General features: G+C 39.5%; 2 protein-coding genes across 4 annotated transcripts in view; one reads left to right on the top strand and one right to left on the bottom strand.

Annotated features, from left to right (window-relative positions):
- The first annotated feature begins 5 nt into the window (after positions 1–5).
- XPNPEP3 (X-prolyl aminopeptidase 3) overlaps positions 6–20,527 on the top strand; it is a 43,910-nt gene continuing 23,388 nt past the window's right edge. Inside the window, exons 1-5 of one of the 3 annotated variants that reach the window (XM_027540699.1) lie at positions 96–216; positions 9,180–9,296; positions 10,084–10,230; positions 17,879–18,286; positions 20,153–20,355. In XM_027540699.1, the coding sequence (XP_027396500.1) occupies positions 17,935–18,286; positions 20,153–20,355 (555 nt within the window). In that variant the 5' untranslated portion in view covers positions 96–216; positions 9,180–9,296; positions 10,084–10,230; positions 17,879–17,934. Of the gene's footprint in view, positions 217–9,179; positions 9,297–10,083; positions 10,231–17,878; positions 18,287–20,152; positions 20,356–20,527 lie in introns of all 3 variants that reach the window. The other 2 variants (XM_027540697.1, XM_027540698.1) reach the window with 2 other exon arrangements.
- On the bottom strand, positions 5,200–6,767 carry DNAJB7 (DnaJ heat shock protein family (Hsp40) member B7). Its single transcript, XM_027540702.1, has one exon. It carries the CDS (start codon positions 6,157–6,159, stop codon positions 5,245–5,247), a length of 915 nt encoding a protein of 304 aa, XP_027396503.1. The 5' UTR covers positions 6,160–6,767; the 3' UTR covers positions 5,200–5,244.

Below are 20,527 nucleotides of genomic sequence, written 5' to 3'. Positions count from 1 at the left end.
ATACTGCGCCGCTGTGGGAGGAAAGCCCGGCGAGCGGCGCCGGCCGGAAGGGGAGGGGCGCCTGGCCAGGTTTCCTGGCGACGCAGCCCTGCTGGCGACCGCTTCTCCGGCAGGTTTCCTCGTTTCCTTCCTGACGCCTGAGCGTGGCAGTTATGCGTTGGCTATTCTCTGCAACTAGGCTTGTTCCCGCGGTAGCAAGCGCCCGCAGCCTCTCAGGTTAGACTTAACCTCCCACAGTGTCCCCTCCGGAGCTTGCTCTGCGAAGCCTGAGGCGCGCCAAGCGGGATCCAAGTTGGTCTCAGGCGACCCCTGCTTCGGCGGACCCTTCTACCGGGACTTCCACGCCCAAACCCTCTGTGCACTCCTCAAATTTCTTCTCTTCCTCCTACTGCCCCTGACAAAGGGTGGGCCCGGTGTTCTCTGTACCGTTGAGGTATTCTGGGAGTTGAAATGCATGCAGAGAGAAAAGTGTGTGCTGTCTTCCCCGAGGGGCTAAGTCTTGCGGACTCAAGAAACTTGTGTCAGTTATCACACTTGTTCTGGTGACAAGGTGTCTCGCATCAGGTAGCTCTTGTTAGGATAACCTAGTAAGTTTAGGATAACTTAAAATCGTATTTTCGTGTTTTCAAAGAGTTGACGTGAGAGCTGGCTCTCACGAAATGGACGTGAAACGTTAAGTTTAATAATACAAATCCTTTGAGTAGTTCCTCTTGGAAGAGGTAATATTTGGAAATACTCCTGAGGCTTTTTATGTCTGAAAGTTTTGCTTGTAAAGGCAAGGTAGAGTATTCTGGGAATATGGGGGGGGGGGGAGGATATTTTTACGGTGTATTGTATCGTGAGGAATTAATGCAATAAACATGAAAACTTGATCAGTGAAGGTTGAATCATCTGCCTTTCAGGCAGATCTGCCATTGAATCATATTTTAGTTTTTTGAGGCGATAGATGAATAATGTGTGCATCAGAGCATGTGGTCTGTGACACCAAAACCGTGTCTTGGCATTTATTTATTGTGTTGCTATACTTGAATTTGGACTTCCCTGGTGGCTCAGACGGTAAAGCGTCTGTCTACAATGCCGGAGACCGGGGTTCGATTCTTGGGTCGGGAAGATCCCCTGGCGAAGGAAATGCCAATCTACTCCGGTACTATTGCCTGGAAAATCCCATGGACAGAGGAGCCTGGTAGGCTACAGTGCATGGGGCCACAAAGAGTCGGACACGACTGAGCGACTTCACTTTCATACTTGAATTTATTGATAGTGGGATGGTAATTATAGCAAGACTTACTCCTAACTCTAAAATATGAAAATAAAAAGTAATAATTGTCCAGTGCACAGAACTTGCTCTTTGCTTCTAATAGCTAGGCTGCAGAAATCTGTCCCAAGATCATCGAGAGTAGGTGAATAGATAGGCTGTTAGTCAGTCTTGAACACAAAGGCCATAGCTTATGATTTAGAGCTGGAACCACTGATTTACTTGTGACTTCTCTTTTTTTGTATTTGTTGAGGCTTTGTGTGAAACCTGATTAATCAAGGTTTAGGACAAGGTACTGAATTACACCAGGGCTTCCATGGTGGCTCAGCTGGTAAAGAATCCACCTGCAATGCAGGAGACCTGGGTTCAATCCCTAGGTTGGGAAGATCCCCTGGAAAAGGGAAAGGCCGGCCACCCACTCCAGTATTCTGGCCTGGAGAATTCCATGGAATGTATAGTACATGGGGTTGCAAAGAGTTGAGCACTACTGAGTGTAGTTTAAGTTTTTAGTTTACTGGATTATACACACTAAGATCTTTGAAAAATGTGTTTATCATTCTTCATTTTGCCTCAGTAGAATAAGTAAATTTAACTACCTCTTCTATTAATATCATAATATACATATATAGGGGAATTCCCTCAGTGTAGAATCTGCCTGCAGTTCATTAGACCTGGGTTCAATCCCCAGGTTGGGAAGATCCCCTGGAGAAGGAAATGGCAACCCACTCCAGTATTCTTGGCCTGGAAAATCCGATGGCCAGAGGAGCCTGGCGGGCTGCAGTCCATGGGGTCTTAAGACCATGGGGTCTCAGTTGACTTAGTGACTAAACCACCACCATACATATATAGGCTTTCTGAATGAATGATCTCATCGGATCTTCACAAGTCCAGTAAGTTAGAGCAAATAGTTTACTGATAGGGAACTGAAACTAACACAGTATCACAAGTAGCAAATCAGGAATGTTTTGTGATTTGCCATATAGTCCTTTTCCTGTTATACTTGTGCTAGGTCTTACTCTAGCTAAGTAGAGTTCTTTGGGAACTTTTTATTGAGCCAGAATAACTTGAGTCAATAACTTTTGAGTTAGGGAGTCATTCTGGACGAATCTCCACTTGCCTAGAGTTACAGTCTAGTCAGATGATAGAGAAGCAACAAATGAGAATATAGCAAAGGATGGTGATTAGAGTCTTGACTCAAGTGACATGGAAGCTCAAGAAAGGCAATATTGTCAAGTGGCCAAGTTGTATCTGACTCTTGGCAACCGGATCTTAATTCCCTAACTGCTCCCTGCAATGGAAGTGTGAAGTCTTAACCACTGGACAGCCAGGCAAGTCCTACTTACAGCTGCCATAGTAGGTCTGTTTAAGTGTGTCAGAGTATGTCACTCTTCTCCTCAGAGCCTCCAGTGGCTTCCTGTCCCAAATGTTATACCGTAGTTTATACTGTTTTCTGGAAGTCATTGCATACTGTGGACTTCTGTCACCTTTCATACTTCACCTACTTGCTCTCAGAAAGGGCCATGCAGATCTCCTCCACGTTCCTCATGCACCTTATACGACATGCTTTAGGGACATTGGACTTGTTAGTCCTGCTACCTGGAATCCTCTGTGACCAGATATCCACATGGCTTACTCCTTCATTTCACTGAGATCTTTTCTCACATGTAACCATCATTTCACCCTGGCTACCTTGGCTGAAATGTCAATGCTCTTGCTCCAAAACTTCTATGTCCTTCCCCTGATTTTTTTTACTTACACCTATGACTAACATATTTTACTTAGTATTTGTTTATTGTCTCTCTCCAGTCTAAGCTCTGTGACAGCTAAGAGTTTTTTGTTTGTTCATTATTGTATCCCAGGTACCTAGGATACTACCTCACAAATAGTGGGTACTCAAAAAATACCATTGAATGAGTGAAAGAATAAAAATACTAGGATGAAAGCAGTGTATTTTGAAAATGAAATAATTACAGGAAGCTAAGAAGTAATTGTGTTGATATTAAATTCATTTAAAGGAAGCCAATATAGTAAAACATTGAGCTTAAACCAGTTGCTCAATATCTGATATATCTGTAACTCTGAAACTCATCTGTTTTTCTTCCATCATAAGCCTAGGTTGCGATGGCTAAAGCTGGTATTTTAGAGTAATGTATTTTTATATCCTGTGTACATACTCAAAAAATTAGAAATAAGTCACTGATGGCCACCCATGCATGATACAGCCACATTGCTCTGAAGAACCCAGGATAAGTCTGGCTTTAAAAAAAAAAAAAAATGTGGTAAAATACGTGCATGCATGCTATCCCTTCAGTCGTGTCTGACTCTGCGACCCCACGGACTGTAGCCCACCAGGCCCCTCTGTCCCTAGGATTCTCCAGGCAAGAATACCGGATTGGGTTGCCGTTCTCTTTTCCAGGGGGTCTTCCCCACCCAGGGATCAAACCTGCATCTCTGAGGTCTCCTGCATTGGCAGCTGAGTTCTTTACCACTAGCACCACCTGGGAAGCCCGGTAGCCGGTTAAAAGTCTGTCTGCTGCTGCTGCTGCTAAGTCACTTCAGTCGTGTCCAACTCTTCGCGAGCCCATGGACTGGGCTACCAGGCTCCTCCATCCATGGGATTTTCCAGGCAGGAGTACTGGAGTGGGTTGCCATTGCCTTCTGCATGTAAAATACATGTAACATCAAATTTTCCATGTTAATAACTTTTAAATAAACAGTTGTGAAAAGATCTCCAGAACTTTTTCATCTTGCAAATCTAAATCTGTATCCACTAACAGCGCTTTGTCCTCCTCCCTGCAGCCCCTGGTAACCGTATTTCCACTTTCTATTGCTATGAATTTGACTTTAGATACCTCATATAAGTAGAATCATGATGTCTCAGAGTTCATCCATGTTGTCACATGTGACAAGGTTTCCTTACTTTTTGAGGCTGAATTCAGAATCTGTGTATGCTTATATGTATAAATATTTATCCATCCACCTGTCAATTGACATTTGGACTGGCTCCACCTCTTGGCTTTTGTGAATAAGTGTGCTATGAACATAGGCGTCCAGATATAAGTGTAGCTATTTTTAACTTAAAATGCCTTTATACGTTCATTTTTATAGTGTCTTAAGTTGTGTCTGAAGTGCTCTGTGATCACTGAAAAAAGTCATCTCATTAATAACTATGTAGACTGAACCCATGTGTTTTAATACATTTTTAGCTGCTAATGCTTTATGTGTGTCAGAAGTCTATAAAGTAGCTTTAATTAGATCAAAGGAATGATTATAGACTTGACTAAAGAAAAGCTTCATAATATATAAGTATGTATGTGATATATATAATATATAAGTATTGTAGGCAGATTCTTTACCATGTGAGCCATAAGGAAAACCCAAGAATACTGGAGTGGGTAGCCTATCCCTTGGGCTTCCCTGGTGGCTCAGAGGTTAAAGCGTCTACCTGCAATGCAGGAGACCTGGGTTCGATCCCTGGGTCAGGAAGATCCCCTGGAGAAGGAAATAGCAACCCACTCCAGTATTCTTGCCTGGAGAATCCCATGGACAGAGGAGCCTGTTGGGCCACAGTCCACAGGGTTGCGAAGAGTCGGACACGACTGAGCAACTTCACTCATTCACTCACTCAGCCTATCCCTTCTGCAGCATATCTTCCCAACCCAGGAATCGAACCGGGGTCTCCTGCATTGCAGGTGGATTCTTTACCAACTCAGCTATGAGGGAAGTCCATATAAGCATTTATCTCAAAAACAAAAAGTAAAATAATCGTTGCTGTTTTCTAAACTCTTAATATCACTGTTACCACGATTCATCTTTTTCTAACAAATCTAATCCAAACGACCACTCATCAGATGTCTACAATCCTGCTAAGCACGTTAAAAACATAATCTTAGTGTAGTATTAAACAAATATTATCTACAAGACTAACAGAAACACACACAGAGTTGTGTTCAAATGTTATATGAACATAATGTGTCTGAAGAATCAATTTAACGATTCCTTTTAGTTGACTTCTTCTTCTGTACTTCTTTATGCTTCTTTTTTTTCCTCGTACCACCTTCTTTGAATCCTGCTGAGAAAATAGAGGGATTCCAGTTGCTGGTGACCCAAGTTATACCCTGCTCATCATTGTTTGCATGTTTGGGGCTGCAGGACTTTGGTGAATAATTGTTAAATGACTGTCTTCTCCAACAATATTCTTCAGCAAAGCCCTCTTCATCTGCCACACCATTTAAAAGAAAGGACTTCAACTCACCGTTGTCTTCATCTCTCTCTAGGTCATCCTCAGTAATTCTTTTTGTATTGGTATTTCTGCCATTAACAATCTTACCTGAAGTTGTAACAGTAATGTAGTTGTCCATCCCACTATCATCAAATGCCAGGGAAGAAAATGAATAAAGTCCCTCATGGCCCAGTGAACCAAATGGTGTATATCCTATATCATATGAAGAAAATCTCTCAAAAACTGGGTATTCACTGGATGTAGAGAAAAAGGATCTTGCACCTCTGTTTCTGCTTCCATAGGAGCTCCTTGAATTATTTAAAAGGTCTTCAAGTGAGTCTTCAAAGAAATGAAATGAAAATGGGTCCCTTTCACCAAAAATTTCTTTGAAGACATCATCTGGCTTACGGAATGTGAAGCCATATTCAGAAGAATCGTCGAAATCACTTCCACCTCCACCATTTAATCCTTCTTTGCCATATTTATCGTAAATGTCCCGTTTTTCATCATGTGATAATACCTCATATGCCTCAGCTACTTCTTTGAATTTTCTCTCGGCTTCTTCTTTGTTTTCTGGATTTTTATCTGGGTGCCATTTAAGTGCCACTTTTCGATAAGCCTTTTTAATGTCCTCAGGTGAAGCATGTCTCTCCAATCCTAGAACTTGGTAGTAATCCACCATGTTTTTAACAGATGGTTGGAAAGGGCTGCTCTAGGGAGTGAGAACCGTAGTTTCCTCTCAGCTCAGGCTCTGCTGGTGCTGGTGGTAGAGGCAGTGACTGTAAATAGGCATTTTTACATTGAGGACAATGTTATTACCTTGGACCACTGCTAGGAGACGTTAGGATACTGATTATGTGGCAAGCAGACTTACAAGCTTATGTCAGAGGGCTGCATTGTGGTGTCACTCTGGGCTTGGTGTAGGGACCAGACCTTCTAAATGGAGCTAGTCCAGAGTCAAACCAGACCATCCTTAACCCTCTGGACTGTTTTTCCTATGTTTTCCTAGAAGCCTCAAACAGTGCCCCATAAACCAGCAGAACCTGTTATAGTATGGCCGCAGCATGCCCCTTGCATAATATGACCTCTGGGTTACTGAGCTTTAATAACCTACTTCTTAGTTCTTCCATGTTTTGGTTTGGAAAAATGAAGAATTTGTGAACTCTGAAAAAGTACTCAAGCAGTTGACATACTTATTTCAACCTTAGAAAGTCATTATATTGGTTTCCTGAGACTACCATAACAAATTAACACAAACATGTCTGCTTAAAACAGTAGAGGACTTCCCTGGTGGTCCAGTGGATAAGAATCCCCAGTGCAGGGAACATAGGTTCGATCCCTGGTCCAGGAAGATTCCACATGCAACGGAGCAACTAAGCCCGTGTGCCACAACTGCTGAGCCCAAGCGCTGCAACTACTGAAGCTGCACCTCGAGCCGTGCTCCGCAACGAGAGAAGCCACCCAGTGAGAAGCTCATGCACCACAACAGAGTAGCCCCCGCTCTCCACAGCTGGAGAAAACCCACACACAGCAACAAAGACCCAGCACAACAAAAATTTTTTTTAAATAAATACATTAAAAAAAAAACATAGAAATGCATTGTCTCACAGTTCTGGAGACCAGAAGCTTGACATCATGTGTCAGCAGGGCTCCATTCCTTCCAAAGGCTCTAGGAGGGACTCCATCCTTTACGTCTCAGCTTCTGGTGGCTCTAGGTATTCCTTGGCTTGTGGCCACATCACTCCTATTTCTGCCTCCGTGGTTACATTGCTTCCTTCTCCTCTCTCTCCTCCCTCTGCATTTCTCTCGTAAGGACACAGGTCATTGGATTTAGGACTGACCCAGATAATGCAGGATGATCTTTTTTTTTTTTTTTTTTTAGGATGATCTTTTTATCTCAAGTTCCTTAATCTAGTTTTACATCTGCAGAAACCTTTCTTCCAAATTAACAGTCACAAGGTCTGGGGAATTACAGCATAGACATATCTTTTGGGGGCTACCATGCAAAATATTGCAGTGATAAAACCATTTTAGGGCACTGAGACAAACTTTTTTAATGAAACAGGGATTAAAAATAACAATCATAGGAAGAATAGTATTCAGTGAAATTTAAATACATACACTGTCATTCCTACTTGATAATGCCTACTAGAACCTTTAACTTTGTGTAGACTTTCACATTTTGCTATTGGAGTGATTGTATGTATGCAGGGAGATTGTATGGCACTAACTATGTCATTGGGAATTTGGCAGAGAGGACTTACTGAGTGGCAAGGTGGAGGGGAAAGAGCAAAGATTTTGAAGTTAAAACTGAATTTAAATCCTAGCTTTCTAAGTACTGCATGAGAAAGTGGAAGTGTTAGTTGCTCAGTCATGTCTGACTCTTTGTGACTCTGTGGACTAGAGCCTGCAAGGCTCCTCTGTCCATGGAATTCTCCAGGCAAGAATACTGGAATGGGTTACCATTCCCTTCTCCAGGGGATCTTCCTGACCTGGGGATCAAACCCAGGTCTCCTGCATTGCAGGTAGACTATTTATCATATGAGCCAACATTGCCCAAATTACTTCAGAATCTAATTCCTTATTTGTTTTTTATTTTTTTTAAAGCGATAATGCCAACCTCGTGACAGTTAAAAATCTAATTCCTTAGTTTGGTGTACAAAGCCTTTAGGTGTCTGATCCTTATCTTGCCGATATTTTGCTTTCCCTCCAGCAGCAGCACTGACCTGAAACTCTTTTTCCGTCCCTCTTCCCTTAGTAAGCACACACGCACATGTAAGCACGGTGTCTTCTATGCCTTCCCTTTCGTGTCTCATTCATGATACCTTCCACTCCCCTTGTCGCTTTCACTTGACCAGTTCCTGCTCAGAGTAGGCGGCACCTACTTCTGCAGCCCCACAGGAGCACCGATTGTGTGCTGCTCTGTTCCCCAGAGCTCTGTGTCCTGTCTTTGTCACCGAGACAGCATTGTTTTAGTCTTGTGCTCTCAGAAACCTTGTGTATGAATCCACCACTGTGCTCACCATGTGGCATTGCTCTGTCTCACATCCACTAGACTATATATTCTTTTAAGACCAGGGCAGATAGTCTTATGTTATTCTTGTGTTTTTTCCAGCATGTGCCAGTCACACACTTAATAGATCTCATTGAATACTAGAGTATTGAACTCTAGTATTCAGTACTGGTTTGAAGGTTACTAGCTTCTTGTGTACTAACTGTGATTAAGCATTTTTCATACATTATTTCTTCTAGCTCTAACATTCCAAGATTAAATGAGAGTATGTGCATATTTCCCCAGACTTCACATATTCTCAGTAAAAACATTCACTTTTTCTAAATTTTAGGGCACAGCGTAACACTACTTCAATGAAATGCTTCCTACCCCTTCCCCTGCTTTTGTCTGTTTTTTCTCTTCTGTTCCCTTAGCTCCTTATTCATATGCTAATCATACTGTGGGTATGTATGCCTCTATTATGTAATAGTAGACCAAAGTCACTCAAGGTAAAAAGAGTCTTATTTCTATATCCCTGAGGCCCAACACAGGCTCTGGCTGGCTCAGAGGAAGAGCCATGCAAATATTGAAGGAGATACCGATTTGCATTTTTCTAAAGCAACCTACTGCTGGAGCCAGATAAATGTGTATGTACTGTGAGGACTAGCTAGATGCACTGTTCCATTTCATCGTCCTTATTTTTCCTTCAGGATGCTTGTCATGTTCTCGGCGAAGATACTCCCTGCAGCCCATCCCAGAGAGGAGGATTCCAAACCGATACTTAGGCCAGCCCAGCCCCTTTACACACCCACACCTCCTCAGACCAGGTAAGGCCTTTGACCTGTAATGACCGTCTCTCTCTTCAGATGCTTTGTCTAGAACCGTGCCATCCAGTAGAATTTTTTAATTAATGTAAATTTAAATAGCTGTAGGGCTAATAGTACTGTTTAGACAGCACCATCTAGGGGAATAAATAGGATTAGGCTAAAATTCAAAAGTATCAGTGAAAAAAATATGTATTTCAAGATGTTTTTAAAGAAATGTTTCCTAAAACATGATTTCTAGAACTGTGTTCTGACTATCGATTCATTGTGAACTGTATTAAAGACATGTTAGGAAACATTTTTCTTGAAAACATGAAATGCTCATTTCAGTATTAACAAAAATATTTCTATAGAGACTACACAAGATTTACAGATGTGATTGTCCCAGCTTTGAGAGGTGATAACGATGATAAAGATGATGCAAAAAGTTGATAAAAGTTTACTTCACTAATTTTTATAAATTGGTAAAGGTTTACCTCACTGATTTTTTTTCTACTTTAAGATTCCAATATTGCTGCTAGAAGATATGTCATTCTATTGTTCAAATTCATACCTAAGGTTTCTTTGTTTTGTTTTTTCAAAGAGACAGTTAAGTGATGAACTATGATGAATGAATATCATCCCAAAGAAGTAGGTAGGATGAAACCAAATGCTTTGTAGAAAATGCAGTCAGGTTTTCCCAGGCTTCTGCCATGGGAAGTTAAATCTGTATTTACTGTGTAAGCCTAGATTATTAACACGGTCTGAATTGCCTTTGGAAATATGTTGCTCTTTCACTATCTCCACTCAGTGAATGATACCAGTGTGTCTGTCAGTGAGGGCTTCCTGTTGCTGATCTTCATCAGACTAGAGTACCTGCTGCGAAGTCGGCTGAGACTCAGGAAATGCAGCTCACCACTGAAACACACAAGAAATCAGAGTTTTTCAAAGCTGTAAGGTAAGCTTTGTAGCAGTACAGTTGGTGCTGATTTAAATATTTCTCTATCCAGTCAACCTGCCTGTAGCTTCAGTTTGATATTAAGTTTTACCAGCTTTGAAAATTACTGATTTCTCGTGGTGAGATACTTTTACATGGTGAGCTGCATTTTCCAGGTCTTGAAACTAGTAATCATCCTCAGGGTGATGGCCTCTGTGTCTAGACTGTTAATTCTGTTACGTGCACGGTAACCATGTAAAAAGTGGGTATGAGTAAGCATACACATACAAGTTCATATGTTCACATATACTATGGGGAGAGAGGAATGCACGTCCTAATCGTTATCCTCCTGGACAGTAAGGATTGGTGTAAGTGAGAAGGGATAGACGTGGATGGAATTTGAAAGAACTGTCATTGTGAAAGAAGCCATCACATACAATTTCCAAGTATTCATCACTTATCTTGCACCATGTAGAGATGCAGAACTTATCAAAGTGTTCAAATAACTGTGGGGTGTAGGAAAAGTCAGTTATTAAGAAAAATTAAAAGACATGCAATCCTTTTTTTTAAATCTCTTATAGACCTAAAGTCAGTTTGTTAGTTTGAAATATAAAATTATGTTTCTATGATATGTTTTGCTCCCAAAGGTTTCATGTTTGGCATGTTTTCCCAATACTTGCCAGTACTTTAAACTTTTGGAAAACATCTCAGTCATTTTCCTAATTATTATACAAGTTCTACATATATTATAGGCAAATTAAAGAATACAGATAAGCATAATTTTTTTTAAAAATTACTCATAATTCCACCATTTAGAGAAAACAACTATTGAGATTTTAGTGCTTTCTTTTTCTAGACTTATTTCTTACATCGAATTGTGTGTGCATGTATACACACTCTCTATACTGATCAATTATTTCCTTAAAATAAATTCTTAGTGGGACTTCCCAGGCAGTCCAATGATTAGGACTCAGTACTTCACTCGGTGGCCCAGGTTCAGTCCCTGGTCGGGGAATTAAGATTCCACAAGCCATGTGGCAAAAAAAGAAAAACCCCAAATTCTTAGAAGTGAAATTACTGGATCAACACCTGAATTTTGAATTTCCCTGGATTTCTTTTGGCCATACCTATGCATTTCCCGAAGCAACAGTAACTTGGAAGATATCAGCAGAAAGACGTAGGAGATAAAGGAGTTCTGTGTTGGCTGTGCTTACTACTGCTTTAGATGGAAATAAAGAGTCAGATTCACTCCCCTAAGTCCTCTCAGTGATTTTTAAAACTTGTCCTTTGCTTAAAGAAGTCTGAGCATTATAGGCTATTTCTTCCTTTTATGACATTGCCATCTCTGTGTTAAGAACCATGTATGTAGAGACAGAAATGTCAGTTCATCCTCCTTGATCATTAACATGCCTTCTACTTAGTATCTATCACCAAGAAGAAAAGGGATTCCATGAAGGAAGGCAAGCATTCTGAGCTAAATACCATTATGAACCATGAGTCTACTTTTACAGTATCTGTATGGGAAAGACACTTAGTTCCTTGACATTGCAAGGTGTGCAGCTTCATCAACAGTTCCCTTCCAGAGGATAGGAAAAATTAGTGTCTAATTAAGTATTATTTCCAAAACCTATATTTATGTTCCTAAGCAAAATTAATTTTGGAATATGTGATATAGTTTGGAGCTTAAAAAGGGGTTATTCAAAGAGTTGGGCTTATCAGAATGACTTGTCTGACCTATGCAGAACCACTTCTTGGTTTTCTTTCAACTACAGCAATGACTAAATTCACTGGAACATAATCAGAACACAACTGTGTGGCCCAGAATTTGAGGGAATGCCTTTACCATGAACTTTTTTGTCCCTTATCATCAAATAATGGCTAAGACTGTACGGTTATTGTTAAGTGTAATATTTAAAATGATGAAAAGAAAGGTTCTAGAGTGGATTATACATAATCATTCCCCAATCTTCTTCACTTGAAAGTTTCAAAACCAGTTAGTTATCATCTTTAGTGATAGTTTAGTTGTAGTTCTGCCTTAAGCAAGGGGTGTATTTTTTTTTTTAAGTTTTGTTAAACATGATTGACTTTAATAGTGTCTAAAAGATCAAGATTTATTTCAGTGGGGTGAGATTTTTATACTATTATAGATACTACAGAAACACCTTGTGCATATTTCTTGTCCATATCAAGAAATTCTCTGGGGTAAAGATTAGCACGAATCTACCCCAGGAAAGGATTGGAAATCTCCTAAGAACTGAATAATAAAAGTCTCCTGAATGACTCGAAACTCATTCTTGTCATTGTGCAAGAAAGCCAGATAATTTGGGGCTTTCATGTAAAAACAATTACTTTTATAAAGATAATGATTGTCCATATACCTACATACAACAATATAACTCATACCCCATTCAAGATATAGAACATTGCCATCAACCTAGAAGGTCCTCGCATACCCTTCTAGTCAATCCCACCTCCATCCTTAACCACTGGCCTCGTTTCTATCAGCATGCTTGTTTTGTCTGTTCTTGAGTATTGTGGAAGTGAAGTCATACAGTATGAACCCTTTTTCTCTAGCTTGTTTTGCTCAGTATATGCAAATAAAATCCATTTAGAGATTTTTTTCAATTATTTGGTCATTTCATTTTTTCAGAGATATCTATGTTTTATGTTGTAAAGGAAATGTTTGTTAACTTTTTCTTTATCCTCGTTTTCCAACTATATAGTCATAGATCATTTTATGCACTTCTTTCTTATTACACAATAAAAGCTACCTAATACTAAACAAAATTCAGGGACACTTCTTCAAATCAGACCATGTTAAAATCTTAACCTAGGGACTTCCCTGGCAGTTCAGTGGTTCAGACTCCTCTCTTCCACTGCAGGGGGCACAGGTAGGGGAACTAAGAACTCACATGCCACAAGGCACAACCAGAAAAGAAAAAAATTCTAAGCTAGTTAGTTTCAGGAAGTAATTAAAATACATACCTAGATTGTAGCAAAGACTTGCATCTTTCCATCCATATTCAGTCTTCATAAAACTCCTCTCTGGGTTTTCTGCCTGGCTGATAAAATATGAAGAACATTTTTCTTGTTGTCTTCAGAGGCCCAGTTCTCGATATCCTGGAAGAGCTTTTCTTCTTGGCAGCCGACTCTCGAGATTGATTATGAGACTTTGCTATTTAGAGTCCAGATTGTGACATCTAGGCACTTGATTGACTAAATAAGCTTGTTCGAGTAGCCCCTCTATCCTTAATTGACTTCAAGTGACAAAATACTGACTGTGCCTTTTAATACTTTACAGTTTGATGAAATTACCCATAAAGTCTATTCAGATACAATTTTATCTGAAGAAATTCAGGCTACATTGACTATAATGGTTAGTTCTATGACCAAAGGTCATAATAACTGTCAGGTTTACCTGTAGAGTTAAAGTTCATTGCTTTATCACACTTTTACCCCTCCTTCAATTGATAAGAAAAGGTATGTTTTTCCTTGGATACTTTTTCTGTTGTGACCAAGAGTTCCTTGAAATTTCAGAAGTTTAGAAGCATTTAGTTAATAGTCACTCTATAGTGTTTATAATTAGTAAGCTTGGGGAAATGTAGCCAGTGTTTTAAATATTTCTCATATAATCATTTGTATGAAATTACATTCAGCAATAGTGAATGCTTAAAGAATGTGAAAGATGGTTTTGCAGTCCTGCTTTGATTTTTAAATAATTTTTATCTTTTTTCAGAAGTTACTTCCTAATACGCTATGTGTATACTGTTATTAATGAAAATGAGATAAGACGTTCATTAATTAAGATCATTAATACTGTGAGTTTTCTTTCAAAAATTTTTTTAGAAACACAAAATGAATTGATTTTTTAAGTTTAGTTTTATTACATGGACTAAGGCTATGAAATAACCAAAAGTGAAGCACAGGAAAGGGACAAAAGTAAAACAAAAAAAGGAAAAGTTGGATAATTCACTTGTTATAAGCAGCCTCTGCTTTTAGAAAAGAGTATGTGCTGTTTGTGGTAAACTGGGTAATTTCCAATATTGAGTAACAGCAACAGAATTAACATGAATAATTATCAGGGAGATGAATAGTTAAGCTATTCTTAGGCTCTGGTACAAAGTTCAGTATTCTGCGGTGGAGCCCTAGGGTACTTTTAGCCAGCTTAATCCTGAGAGAAAGAAATGTGCTATGAACTCTTCTAGGACCAGCTCTGTTGCTTTCCCAATTCAAATTGTCACAAGACCCCTCATTTATCTATCCTGTTTCTCCCCAATTTCGTTAATAAAAATGTCAGTGTTTCTATTGTAGGTAAATAAAAGTTAAAAATTATTAATGGGATACAGCTACAGGTAGAACAACTAGACACTCCCCAAGTAAGCAGAAACAACTGAGCTGCACGTACTGGACATGAGTACTGACTGGGAAAACTCGAAGAACTTTGATCCACCAGTTTCTCTCCTGGGGCTGTCCCACAGAAATCAAAGCACCAGTGTGCGTAGCGCATGAAGGCACCCTATGGATAAGTATAAAGATATTTATTATGATAGCAGAAAGTTATATAAATGCCCAGCAGTAGGGAAATTAATCAGGAAATTATGATACAGTGCCCCCAAGAAATAATATGGAGACATCAAGCAGAATGAGTTGAAGTTATGCCAGATGAGTTGGTGGGAGGGATTTCTATGAGGTATTGTTGTGTTAGAAAAGCAATATGAAGAAAAGACTGTGTGGTGTCCCATTTTTGTAAAACACTAGGGACTCATAAAACCCTGAATGCAGGTAATATGTATGCGTTTATATGAATATTGAGAAAAATAGGAAAGGATATGATGTTGTTGTTCAGTCACTAAGTCCTGTTGTTGTTGTTTAGTTACTAAGTCATGTCTGACTCTTTGTGATCCCCTGGACTGTAGCAGGCCAGGCTCCTCTGTCCTCCACTATCTCCCGGAGTTTGCTCAGATTCATGTCCATAATTGTCTCCGCTCTTCTCCAATAGCATCTTTCACACCTTCCAACCTGGGGCGGGGCTCATCTTCCAGTGTCGTATCTTTTTAAAAAGCCTTTTCATACTGTTCATGGGGTTCTCACAGCAAGAATACTGGAGCGACTTGCCATTCCCTTCTCCAATAAACCATGTTTTGTCAGAGCTCTTCATTATGACCGTCTATCTTGGCTAGCCCTGCACAACATGGCTCATAGCTTCATTGAGTTATACAAGTTCCTTCCCCCATGACAAGGCTGTGATCCATAAAGGGGAAGTTTACTTACTAGAATACAAACCATGGGGGTGGCTCTAATGTGGGTAGAAGGAGGGAAGGGGAATGAGGGCTCAAATAATGAAGAAATGGTGGGGGGGAGTATGGTGTGAGTACATTTATATACAACTATAAGATGTATATATGGAAAAGAAATAGTTAATTTTTTAAAAAGTAGATCAAAGGAACAAATGAGCATGAACAGGGTTAGTTAAGAAAGTGTTTTGAATGAGAAGGGTCTAAAAGCAAACATCTTGAGCTTCAAGTCTTGGAGTGGAATTGCTTTGGAAGAAGAAATTTTAGAAAAGGGGCACATTGTAAGCAAGGTAATAGGAAAAGAACAAGTTGGACTTGAGACTTAGAAGTAATTAATTTCACAATAATTGGAGGAATACTAAGAAAAAAGTTTAAGTCTCCAAAGACCACATATTGTGTATTTTCATTTATATGAAATCTCTATAATAGACAAATCCATAGAGAGGGAAAATAGCAGTTTTCAAAGGCTGGGGTGGATTCAGAGGAAATAGAATGACTGCTAATTGGTGCGGAGCTTCTTTTTGGAGTGATGAAATTTTCTCAAATTGTTTTGGGTAATGGTTGCACAAATCTGTGAATATACCAAAAAGCGTTGAATTCTATACTTGTACATGGGTGAATTGTATGTAGTATGAAAATATCTCAGTAAAGCTGTTACCAAAAGTGTTGGCCAGATAAGTTGAAGTTACCTGGTAGAGAACATTAATATGTTAATATTAAATGTAAGTGTCGAAATAGCTTAATTGTTTGAATTTGATCTAATGGACAATAGAAAACCCTTATAGGTTATGAGTATGGAGTGGACCGTCCACGGTGTCCCTTTTTTAGCCTCTCTATCTTTTTATTTGAGATTTTAATTTTAAGAGTATATACCCCCTGAAGCAAAATTCAAATAATAAAAAAATCATGTTAGAGAATTTCAGTTTATCTCATTCTCCATAGGTTACCACTGTAAAAATTGTGATTCTTTTCCAAATTTTTCTAGATTCTTTTTTTTCCTCTCTCCTTTAATTTTTTTTTTAATAATGCGAACATATTGTCCATCTTGATATTTCACTTCTTATATACAGCAATGTTTCATGGCCATTTTCTCATACTTGCATATGGAGACTGGCTACCACAGGGAATAATAATTATTTTCCCACATCACAAAGTCATTGTGAAGATTAATAAGTTGATTGTTGTTGTTCAGTTACTAAGTCATGTCCAACTCTTTGTGACCCCGTTGAACTGTAGCCCACCAGGTTCCTCTGTCCATGGGATTTTCCAGGCAAGAATACTGAAACGGGTTGCCATTTCCTTTTCCGAGGGATCTTCCCAACCCAGGGATTGAACCCGCATCTCCTGCATTATCAGGTGGATTCTTTACCACTGAGCCATCAGGGAAGCCCAAAAAAGTTGATACATGTAAATAATTAGAATAGTACAGACACATAGTAAGCATTCAGTAAGCATTAGATGTTGTTTTACTCTTAATATTGTTAAGTTCAGGCTTAGGAAACAACTGTTTTAGTAGTTCTTTTGTTTGAGAACCTGAAGTGAAAGCAGGCATAATTTCCATTCAGAAGTGAAGCATTCACACAGGCATCACTGGGCTAGCAGCCAGGCAGTCTTCTAGGTACTAGTATTAAGAACTAAGACATAACCCTTCAAAGGTTCTTAAAATGGGTTGTTTGAGTGAGCTTAAGGGAATCTGAGACTCTTGAAATTATATGTCAAAAGTTTGTATGTGCCTACACGGAGTTTAGTAAACAGAATAAATCCGTAGCTTTCAAAAGATTCTCTAGGACATCTTTAAGTCTTTAAGAACCACTTACTTTATCAGATTTGATTCTCATAACATCCCCAAGAGGCAGATAATATTACTAGAGTTCAAAGCCCTGCTATATTCCAGTTGTTATTCTGGGCCCTGAGAATATAGCATTGGGCAAACAGACAAAATTCGATGTCTTCAAAGAACTTATATTCTTTTGGGGAAGTCTTACACAGAAAATGTGATCCTTCTCCTCACCTTGTATATTGAAACTTAAGGGCAACTTGGATTGTGTCCCTGAGAGTGCCTTCCGCATAATAATTAATAAGTATTTGAGCGAATGAGTAAAAGAATGAACCAGAGAGCTGGAAAAGATCTTAAGGGGTCGTGATCCCAGTTTTCAGGCAGGACCACATTTAACTATCATTTCTTCCAAATTTTTGCAATGGAATAGAAATTTGAAACCTGGGTTATCTCCTTAATTTTGCCATGTGCTGTGAGGAGATTGGGCATAAATTGAAGAAATGAACTTGAGTGTATCCATCTAATATTAAACTATCTTAAGTATCAATACTCTGCCACTATAGAAATGCGAAGCTTCACTGTTATCTGTCATTTCTAGGGGAGGTGACGCCAGGACTATCCCAGGTGGAATATGCCCTTCGCAGACACAAACTAATGTCTCTGATCCACAAGGAAGCACAAGAGCAGAGTGGTACAGACCACACAGTGGTACTGCTGTCCAACCCTACGTACTACATGAGCAATGATATCCCCTATATTTTCCACCAAGACAACAATTTCCTGTACCTGTGTGGATTCCAGGAGCCCGATAGCATTCTGGTCCTTCAGAGCCTCCCTGGCAAGCAGTTACCAGCACACAAGGCCATGCTTTTTGTGCCTCGGAGAGACCCCAGTCGAGAACTTTGGGATGGCCCTCGATCTGGCACCGATGGAGCAATAGCTCTAACTGGAGTGGATGAAGCCTATACACTGGAGGAATTTCAACATCTTGTACCAAAGCTGAAAGGTAACAGATAGGAGCAGAACTCAGATCACAGGCCAGGTTGGGACTAAGACCTTCTTGACCATTTGTTCTTCCTTTGCTAAAACTATTAGCATGGCAACATTGCCCTTGGCACTGTGAAAGAATATAAAGCTTTTCCATAAGACTTTAAGGATTTCCTTTATTCGTTTGCTAAATCTTCATTAGATTATTCATTCAGAGACTGTCTGTTCTAGTGTGAAATCCCAGAAAGAGGATTTTAATTTGGAGGATGGACATGGGCCAGTCTTCAAGATAACTGACCAATCCGTTGACCCTTGCCTACTACTTATCTTACCACTTTTGCCAACTCTTCAAAAATGGACAATATTCTCAAAGAATGATTTATCCTTCACCAGCAGCAGAAACACCTGGTGATGCGTTATAGAATTACAAATGCAAAAAAAAAAAAAGAATTACAAATGCAGACTAGATACTGGAAGTGTAAAATCTGTGGCCCCCACTTCATACCTCCTATCAGAATCTGCGTTTTAACAAGATTCTCCAGTGGTTCATGTACACAGTTGAGTTCATGCCCCTTGAAAAACATCACTTTCTCTATGTTTATTCTGGTAGAATTGTGGTCACTCAATGTTTTGAGACTCCTTTTCTAGAATTTTTCAGAGTGTATACTACGTTATAAACTATCCTTAGTGATTCTTATACATCTACAGCTCTAGGAAGTATTTTACTTTTTAGTGTCCAAAAGTCACTTAGAGCCACATTTGGTAAATAAGATAGATGGTCAAGTTATAAAATACTGATTTTAGACAAAATAAGGTATTTGATTGTAAAATTTCAGTCTGACATTCTTGTAAGATATATAAACATTTCTGAAGTCATTCTCTTATTAAAAGAGGATTTCAAAATTGCTTCCAACAATCCTGGATTGAAAGTTTTAAAAAGGTTGGCCTATGATTTTATAAAATGACAGCAAATAGTCATGGTTGTTTTACTTTTTAAAAACTACAACAACTAAATTTCTGTTAAAAGTAAGATTAGAGTTTGACATGTAGTCTGTATTTAAAATCATTTTTATTTTAAAAAGTAAAAATATTTTGGAGATTGTATCACTAATGCATACCCAATCAAAATTTTTAGGGCTTTTCCCCCCTCTTCTGTCCCCAGTCCACTGTATGAAACATAGAAATCTTCAGATTTAAATTGTTGGGAATACTACTCATAGGTTTCTGTCAGAAAATAAAAAGGGGGGGAAACAAATAGAGACATGGTGTAAGTGGAAAAAATTTTCCTGGTGTGCCTTATCTTAAGTCTCGAGCAAAACTCAACCATTTCCTTGGGTCTACAAAGTGGAAAGGTGAACTGTGGTTGTCTGTAATGAGAACACATGGCAGATGAAAGAGGACAGGTATTCTGGATGAATGTGGATTATCAGCTGTGAGACCCCCTCCCACCCGAACTGAGACTGTTTGAAACTCAGGGATGGAGCACTTTTAACCATGAGGTTGTGAGCTGAGTACTTTTTCTGTCCTTCTGTGTCCAGTTATTTAACAGTACCTCTAGCTGACTTGTGGTTTGGAGAACCATTGTCACAATTGTTCTTAAACAGTTAAAAATAATCAAAGCTTGAGTAAAGCTCTAGTTTCATCTATTGTCTTTACAAAAAAACACTGAGGTTTGAGGGCAGAAAAAGCTGTATATCCAGTCTCAGAATATCTTGCCATTTTCAGGAAGGGCCTTCCCAATGACTTATGACCCATTCCTTTAGGTCCTGACAGAGTGTGTTCAACCCTTTAGAGTTTATACTACACATTTAAAAATAGTTTTGATTCTTCAAGTCAATGACAGGTGGTATTTCTTGTCGCTGTCCTATTTTAAATCTCTTTTAAGCTGAGACACATACACTGTGGTATGACTGGATGAGGCCTGCTCACAAACAACTCCACTGTGACTACATGCAGCAGCTGGCGGAGGTCAAAGCCAGGAGCAAGAACAAGGTTCGGGCTGTGCAGCAGCTGGTACAGCGCCTCAGGCTGATCAAATCTCCTGCAGAAATTGAACGGATGCAGGTTGCTGGGAAGCTGACATCACAGGTATGGTTCCTACAGAAGAAGTTCTTCCCAAATTAAAAAGTCCAGCTTTTAGGGTTCAGTGGGCACCTGAGGTTGTGTACCCAGGGCAGTAGTCTAATGGCACATGGACATATAGCTTCTGCTCTGATGTTTACCGAGTGTGTCTAGAGACTTGTGCAGTACTTAGGAAGGC

This window comes from Bos indicus x Bos taurus, chromosome 5 (genome assembly GCF_003369695.1).
Source record: "Bos indicus x Bos taurus breed Angus x Brahman F1 hybrid chromosome 5, Bos_hybrid_MaternalHap_v2.0, whole genome shotgun sequence".
In the NCBI taxonomy this organism is placed as follows: Eukaryota; Metazoa; Chordata; class Mammalia; order Artiodactyla; family Bovidae; genus Bos; species Bos indicus x Bos taurus.
This window is presented reverse-complemented; position numbering and strand designations above follow the sequence as displayed.